This window comes from Pteropus alecto, unplaced genomic scaffold (assembly GCF_000325575.1).
Source record: "Pteropus alecto unplaced genomic scaffold, ASM32557v1 scaffold101, whole genome shotgun sequence".
Taxonomy (NCBI): domain Eukaryota; kingdom Metazoa; phylum Chordata; class Mammalia; order Chiroptera; family Pteropodidae; genus Pteropus; species Pteropus alecto.
This window is the reverse complement of record NW_006432945.1, coordinates 19,395,710-19,404,197: the sequence shown is the minus strand read 5'-3', so window position 1 is coordinate 19,404,197 and position 8,488 is coordinate 19,395,710. Positions and strand designations below refer to the sequence as shown.

At 59.6% G+C, this 8,488-nt stretch overlaps 1 protein-coding gene across 3 annotated transcripts in view; it reads right to left on the bottom strand.

Moving 5' to 3' along the window:
• Positions 1 to 92: 92 nt before the first annotated feature.
• SH2D1B (SH2 domain containing 1B) overlaps positions 93 to 8,488 on the bottom strand; it is a 19,281-nt gene continuing 10,885 nt past the window's right edge. For 2 of the 3 annotated variants that reach the window (XR_439116.3, XM_006907844.3), the window contains exons 2-4: positions 4,818 to 4,881; positions 2,904 to 3,069; positions 93 to 1,846 (exon numbers count right to left, since the gene is read on the bottom strand). Coding sequence is in view for 1 of the 3 variants with exons in the window: in XM_006907844.3 (XP_006907906.1) it covers positions 1,809 to 1,846; positions 2,904 to 3,069; positions 4,818 to 4,881 (268 nt within the window). In the remaining 2 variants the exon portion in view is untranslated. The remainder of the gene's footprint in view (positions 1,847 to 2,903; positions 3,070 to 4,817; positions 4,882 to 8,488) is intronic. The other variant, XR_003045076.1, reaches the window with a different exon arrangement.

Here is an 8,488-nt window from a genome sequence, read left to right as displayed (position 1 = left end):
AGAACCAAAGCTGGCCTCGAAGGGGCCACTAAGACGCAGAGAACTGATTGATCGAAAAGTGAGCCGCAGACAGACAGAGCGAAGGAGGCGACTCAGCCACAGCACAGCTTTAAAACGCTAGAAGAGTCTCAGGAGGAAACAAAGTAGATAAAGTCCTGGAACACACGGTGCCGAAACTGGCAAAATAGCTGGACAAACCAGTGAGAATCAGGGGTGTTCAAGGAGGTATAAAAGACGTCTCCCCTTCTTCGCCAGAGCCTCGGAGGCGGCCTTGCAAGAACTCCAGCCAGCTCTCGAGGGGCGGATCACCGCACCTTACAAAGGTGACGCCGAAAATAGGCAAAGGAGGAAGACGGCCTTGTATGATTCCGTCACGATTCCGTAAATCTGCGTTCCACCGAGTTTATGAGTTTTCATGCAGAAATCTGAAGCGCAGCGTCGACTCCCTGAAGCCGGCCGCTGAGTGGCCGCTGAGCAGCGTGGCTGCGTTAGGCGACGGGACGGCGTGGCATCGGCATTCGATGCGTGTGGTTCCTGCTGCAGCACAGTGAGGACGAGGGGACAGACGCCACTGCCACCCGGGGGGGACCTCGTGCGACACAGCGATTCATCCGGCCACCCAGTCCGGGAATAATCACCGGATGTATTTTCCATGCCAAGGATGGCCGTGGGCCCTGGACGCTGACGCGCATCTTCACACCACACAGACAGAACAAGGACTCGCCTCGGGCGTGCGTCCCAGCACCAGCCGGAGGGGCTGGCTCGCCCCGTCCGTGGAGTGTGGCCGCATCCCCGTCTCTGCTGGGGGGCAGCTGCAGGAGCTCACGATGGCTCGCCCTTTGGGGCTCCAGCCACAGCGCGTGCTGGTCACAGAGTGTCTCCTCAGTCACGTGGAGAGGCGGGGCCAGTGTGGGGAGTGGGACGCAGGTGCAGCACCCGTTCGCCCCACACCCGCCGGCCGTACAGTCCGATCGGGTGGCAGGATTCCCAGGCCCAAGACCAGCTGCGGTCTCCTTGGGCGGTGGGCATACTGTCAGTCACCCCGCACGCCGAGGCCGGTCACCCCCGCACACCGAGGTCAGTCACTCCTGCACGCCGAGTGTGCACGCCGAGGAGGACACAAGGGAGCCCCCCATGCTCCGAGGCACAGCCAGCAGGGACAGGAGCCACACCGGCTCCATAAAATGCCCACGTGTGTCACTGTACAGAGCCACCGGTGCTGCCGAGTGGGGGGACATCGATGGGAGGGGCAGACTCGGGCGAGGTTGTCCAAGGCAACGTCCACCAGCAAGACCAGGACCAGGAGCGAGCAGGAGGCGGGTCGCCGGGTGGTGGGGAGGGAGAAGCCCGTGGCCAGGAGGCACAGGTGGGGTGGACAGCACTGGCCGGGGGGCGGGGCCCGGCCACTTCTGACGTGTGCACATGTCACCGGGCATGATCCGGCTCAGCAGAGAGGCAGCGCAGCACGTGTCACCACCCAGCCTCCCGTTCCGCAGATAAAGAAATGAGGCCCAGAGGGGGCGCAGCCTCCAATGTCACGTAGCCACAGCCCTGGGACTCGGGCTGCACCTCACAGCTGTAACCCCCCGCCCCGACTGAATGGTCCAAGGTGACGTCACCTGTGACATGCGACTGTGCCACAACCCAGCAAGGGGATGGGCTCCAGCTGCCCCGACGTGGAAGAGGCTTCAAAGCTTCTGGCGGCATGCAGCGGGGCACACAGGACGGCGCAGTCGCCTTGTCTGCTTATCTCCGAGGACTCAGCCTTCCAGGACGAGCCGGGCCGTGGTGACATGTCACCCTTGTCCTCAAGGCAAGACCTTCACGTAGTCGCTGTTGCAGTTCTCTGGGGAGCAGACGGCAGCCATGCGTGAGCCCCGCACCCAGCGCTCACGCCCCCAACCTGCCCTGGGGCACCGAGGCCTGTCCCTGGCACACGTGCGTGAAGCCTGCAGTGGCGGGGTAGCACGTGGAACAGGAGGGAGCCCGGGCATGCCCACAGTGAGGACATCTGAACCTCGTTCTGAGGCCACAGCAGGGGGTGCGGGGCAGGGGTAGGCAGGGCTGACGAGCAGACAGCTCGCTGGTGACACTCCGCTCTCTTCTCGGTCTTGGGGACAGCCTCTAAGGGGCCCTCTGGGACACGTGCCCCGTTCTCCACCACTGGAACTCGCGCGGCCCCCGCCTCCCTCTGTGGCCCATCTGGCCTTCGGGGTCCTAGCTGTGCCCCTCATGCTCGTCACTCTGCGTCTCAGCGGGAAGTGGCCAAGGGCGTCACCTGCAGCTGAGCTTGCAGAAGGGGACCTGGTGAGCAGGCCCCAGCATGGGGGACAGAGCAAGGGGACAAGGTACAGGAAGGTCACTGTGCTCAGGAACGGCCGTGCTCGTCTGGCTAGCGGCAGGGCGGTGACACTGGTCCCCAGGACGCCTTGTCCTCTGCCCGCCTCCCTCGGGTCATCTGCTCTCAGCCGCCAGTGGGTCCTGCTATCTCCTGCCCCGGGAATGTAACTGAGTGTCCCAGTGACGAAACAGCCAAGCTGGCAATGTGTGATAGCTGCCTGGGGCCGTCCAGGGGCGTGGGCTCCCCGCACGGTCCCCACGTGGCTGCACACCTGCAGAGTTTGTCCCCAGAGCTAGGTGGATGGACACTTCATAAGTACCACACGGAACGTCACAGGGGGGACCAGCGGAAGCAGCTCCCTCACCTGAGGACTGCCTCTGTGTCCATCTGTCCCCAGACCCCTGTGTGAAAGCAGGCGCCCGCAGCTGCCCAGGCTGCCCAGCCACCCAGCGCGGAGCATGTCGGCTGCCTCGGGCCCCCGGCAAGCCGGCTCCTCCCTGCAGGCGCTGTGGTGGGCCACTCTGGGGACCGGACTCGGGTCGCTCCCTGACTCCGCCATTACCGTAAACGTCATCCAGCTCCAGCCGGAGCCTCCCCTCACTCAGGCACGGGCCGCTTCTGGTGATTGGCTTCTGAAGGGCGACCACCAGCCCTTGGTTTGGCTTCTCAAACTTGGAGATCAGTTCCTTCAAGTTCGGGAAGATCTGCTTCTGAACGCCTTCCATGGTCTGCAGAGACACAAGAGGGACACCCTGGTCACCGTACAGCTGTGTGTGACATGTGACACGCCCAGCGCGGCCCCCGCTGGCAAACCAAAGACAAACGGCTTAGTGCAGGCCCCAGGGTCAGCGACCAGCTGCTCAGAGGCCTGTCTGTCAGACACCCGTGACCCAGCCACTCGGGGTGAAGAGGGTGACCATGTGGGTCCCTCTTGGGCAGTCCCTGTAGACACACCAGAGCCTGGCGTCGTGGATTGCTGGCAGGAAGGGCAAATGTACGGCTTCCACGCTCGTGAACTCAGAGTCCAGGGAAGAAGAGGACGCGGAGGCTGATGGAGGCCGACGCAGGCCGCAGGGCCCACCAGAGGCTGCATGCTTGTTCCCTGTCCGCAGCTGGGGACCAAGGACAGCTCCTAGCACACGGGACCACCGACCGCCAAAGGCCTCCGCTTCCTCACACTCAGGGGCTCGGCTTTGTGGCTGTCACTGGCTCCCGGTGGCTGCCGCACTGCCCACAGAGGGCAGGGGTCACGGGCTGGCTGGCCTGCCGGGGGCTCGACTCCCTGATGGCGTCAGGCTGACACTGAGGTCCTGTGGGGAGGCCTCAGGCGAGGGACCCCGTCCGCCTGGACGGCAGCATCGCAGGCCGCGTGAGCTGTGGCTGGCCTGCCGGCCCCTCCGGGCAGGTCGCCCAGTTTGCCAAGGTGGGCACGAGGGAGGAGTGGTCCAAAGCACACCACGCTTCAGAAGACAGTGCGCTTGGAAATCATTTCAAACTTGAAAAAGGTTGCAAAAATATTTTTACGTTTCCATCTATATTCTTTACTCACAACCCAAATGTTAGCATTTTATCTGCTTTTGACTCTTTTTGTGTGTGTACATATATATGTGTGTATGCACGTATATACATTCTTTTAAAACTTTTTGTGAGTTGCAGACATGATGGCCCTTTAACCGTAAATGCTTCAGTGTTCCCTAAAGACCAGGCTGTCCCTCATCCACACTCGGATGCAAACGAGGGGGTCCGCTTCAGGCGCCTCCACAGCCGCCTCCTCTGCGGCCTTGTGCAGCTGCTGTCCGTGCTGTCGCGCTGACGTCCCCTTTCTGCAGAAGGGGCGTGTGTGCGCGTGCGTGTGTGTGCGCGTGTGCGTGTGTGCGCGTGTGTGCGCGTGGATCACTGTATATTCTAACCTCTTTCAGACGGGCACAGTGGATACCAGCATTTGATGATCCTGATAAATCCTGCAGTAAAGTCTGCTTGACCTTGAACTGCAGGTGTTTCAGAAAGGTCATTTCAAGACCCCCCGCTGGTAATTAAAGAGTCAAGGACATTGATTATACACTACTTCCTGAGCCAGAGAAGGAAATTCAAAAGGAGCAAAAAAGTTTACCTCTTTTAAGCTCAGCTCTCAGTAAACCAGGAAAATTCAAGAGACCGCGGACGACCCGCTGATGGCCTTGCCCCGACCGCCCGAACCCGCAGACGCCCATGTCTGTTAGCCTCCTCGTCGGCAGCCGTCATACCTGGAGCCCAGGTGCATGCAGCTGGCGGCTAAGGAACCAGGACTGCAGGTCCCTGCCACCTTGGTGACACAAAGAGGGCCACACCCAGTGCCTCCCCATACTCTGAGAAAGGCAGGGCCCCCATTATCACGCGATGCTAGCTCTGCACGGCGTCCCCCCGTTCCGACACCTCTGCTCGGCGGGCGCAGTCGAGGGGTGGCCGTGGCCTCCCCCAGACGCCTGCGTGCTCTCACCTGCAAGCTGTAATATCCGTTTTCCTCTTGGAAGATGCGGTACGTGTAGATGAAGTCCTTAAACCTGTGGGAAGAGGGCTGGGTGAATCGCATTGTTCGTCCATGCAAACCCAGGCAGCGTCCGCTGCGTCTGTGTGCACGGCCTCTGCCAGCTTGGGATCCCAAAGACACCGGCCCTCTTCAGACCCTCCCATCTGTGGGGCTTTGGTGTGGCGTCCCCGTGCGGGTGGTGGGAGCCTGGGCTGCAGCGAAGGCGGCGGGCCTTGGTGGCCCTCGCTCGGCGCTAAGCGGGAGCAGCTAGCAGGACACCACGGGGCTGTTCCTGCATCCTTTAGTGAACGCTGTGTCATCATCCTTGTGAGACACCTCGGTGTAACTGAAACGAGGACGTTGGGATTTCGTCCCGAGATGTGACGTGTGCTCCCTGGGACAGGAGCTGTCAGCTAAGGAATTCGACCGGAATTTAGACAACAGACCCAACCTGGCAGCTTCCAAAGCAAGAAACAGCACATGTCGCCATGTGTCTCCAATTCCAAGATGTCATCGATTACAAGCCACAGTATCAATTTAACGGCAGCTTCCGGGAGAAAAGGGCGCACGTTAAATGTCTCTATCAGCTGTTAAACAGGTTCCGATGCCACAGAAAACACTAACGTGTGAACACAAGAGTCAAACATATTGACGTGAGCTTCTAATGATCTGACTGGCCCCTGTGCCAAGGAATCAAGTGACTGGTGTTTTGACAGAATTAGGAAGTCAGACAGCAAGTTACAGCCTTAGGGACAGGTGGCCCGGCCCCTTCGCTGATTGTCTGGAGGCTTTGCAATTGGCTTCAAGCCCCAGCCCTGTTCGTGAGTTTTCCTGAGGCCTGGATACACCGGTGGGTGACCCCAAATCACATGATGAGCAACGCCAAGGTTCGCATGCGTGCTCGTCCACACGTGCCTGATTAAAGCGTCCCCCAGCTGCGGCGAGCACTCACGTGTGTCTGTTCACAGAACATGGTTCTGAGCAGGCCCAAAAAGGCTCATGCATTGCATTTGGTTGATCACATGGTTTTCTGAAACCCAGCCACCACGCAGCTGAAGTTAAAGTCTTAAATAAGGGACCATTTTTACCCCAGGCACAAAATTAAATCAGAATGGGCTACACTAACTCTGAAACCTAAATCTGTAAAACGCTAGGAAGAAATAGGAGAAAAAATCTTTGTGGATTGAGTCAGGCAAGGATTTACTAGATACAATGCTAAAGCCACAACCCGTAAAAGAAAAAAAATGGATGAATTGGGCTTCATTAAAACCGAGAACCTCTGTCCTTTGAAATATACTGTTAAGAGGACGAAAAGAGAAGTCACCAAAGGGGAGAGAATATTTGCAAACCGCCTAAGCCCATGAGGAACTCGCATCCAAAATACGTAAAGAATCGTCACGGCTCGATAAGACAATAAGAACATACAATTTTTAAACAGGGGAAACATTCGCATGGACTCGGCATCAGAGAAAATGTTCGGATGGCTTACTTGCCCCTGGAAAACCTCGGTGCTAGTCGTTAGCGAAAGGTGAATTAAAAGCACAGCAAGACACACCGCACACCTGTCAGCGTGGCTAACAGGACGGGCCACACGCAGTGTCAGTGAGGGCGTGGGGCCGTCAGGACTCCGAGCGTGTCGGCGAGAGTGACGGTCCCTTTGGGAAACGGCCTGGTGGTCTCTTAGAAACATAGACCTGCACGGAACACACGATGCGGCCACCCCGTTCCCCATCCTTTGCCCGGAGAATGGAAGCACGCGCACAGACGTGGTCACAGGCGCACAGACGCGGTCACAGGCGTCGGCAGCCGCGTTAGTGGCGAAGGCTGTTGAGTGAGGACAGACTGGACCAGTGCCTGGAACGGCACACTGCCGGTTCCCGGGGACCCTCGCGACGGCACCTCTGGGTGACGGAGTCCGGTAGGAAGCCTGCTGCTCCGTGCCCAGTGGGGTCACGTTTGGGTTGGTGCTGCACTGGGTCCAGCTGTGGGGCCAGAATGCAGATGCTGGGGCCTGGGCTGGGGCGGGAGGGGGCCGTCGCGTCTTGGGGGTCCGGGCTATGCCGGTGGTTTCATGGGCGCGTGTTAGGGTCAAAAACGCCCCAGCCGTACCCTTTATATTTGATGCCGGCGATTCCGCAATGAAGCTGCACAGGGAGCCGCGACACAGACGGTGTAAATGGGACTTACGCGCGCTCCAACTTTGCTTCCGTTCATTTTGCATCTGGGGCTCTTGTTTTCATGGTTGGTGGTTGGCGTGAGACAGAGAAAGCGCTTCCTGTTTGCGGTTAGGGCCTGGCCCTCCTGTGACAGTGCGGACAGCGCTGGGCGGGGCCCCTCAGATGGGCGGCCATCCGCTCCTCCGCAGCTCACGGCCCTCGGTGTGCGCGACGCCCACACTTCCGGGGACCCGCGGGTCGTCGGCCGTGGAAGACGGTCAGGTGCACGGGCTGCCAGGGGCCGTTGCTGAGTCTTCGGTGCTACGTCTTCAGCTGCGATTCTGAGGGCTTAGCAGCCGGGCCTTCCGCGGTCCCCCTGCAGCGGGTGTCACCTGGTTGGGGAGGTGACGGGGTTGCCACGCCCGGGTCTGGGCTCAGCGCCTGGACGTCCCGCACTGGTGTTGGTCTCTCGCTGTGACCACGGTTGTGGGGAGATCTGTTTATGTTTGAGTTTTAGTTTTATTTTAACTAAACTTCAGAGATCAGTTGGAGGAAATGGGATCGAGTGTGTCCTGTGAAGTCGGCTGTGTGTCTTCACGTTTCTGGGCCACGACGGTGGCACCCGAGCCAGCAGAGGCTGTCCCAGCAGCCGTGACGCCGGCCTCCACTCCGGCTGTGAGCGGCGTGCGCGTTGGGGCCGCCTCGCGTCGTGTGGTGTGCCGAGGTGTGCGGAGGCACAGCACCCAGGCTTCGACCCCGAGGAGAGGCCAGGTGAACTCTCAAAGAAACAGGTGCCAAGGTGCTGGTGTCGAGTCGCACGCCGTGCGTTGGAAGTGACCTGCATCTGGTTACGTGTCGGTTACGATGTAGCTAACCAACAAAACGCTGGCAGTCACAACGGGGTGTGGGAAGACACCTGTGACACCTTGAAGAGAGCCAGGCACGCACGGTCCTGTGCAAGGTACCACGTGTGTACACGCGCCTGCACACGCGTGCTGGCATCCCAGAGACAGCTCCGAGCGCGAAGCTGAGATCGTGTCTGCTTGCTCACTGGTACCTTTCTCTACACTTGACTTTTCCGAAACAACAAAAACGTTTGAATTGTTTTTTTCCCCCCTGACCTTGGGTTTTTCCAAAGACCTCAGAATCTGAGAGCTGGAAGTGATCCCTGGGTCTCTCCATCTCGTTCTTCATGTGCTGCCTCAGCGAGGCCGTGCGCCTCGCCGCGGTGTCCCGTGGCTGGAAGGTCCTTCTGCCTCCGAGTCCCGTGGCTCCGCGTGTCGACTCCTCTTTGACTGGACCAACCACAGAGGCTCAGCGGCTGTAGCGTCTGACGCTCAGGCGTCCCAGCCCGTCTTGCCCGTTGGCGTTTCCGGGAGGCTCTATCAGGCTGTGCAATCAGGTAAACACTTCCTGTCCTCAGTCCCCATGGGCCACTGCTCCATGTGGCTTCCTTCATCTCTCACCTGCCCCGCGATGTTCCTG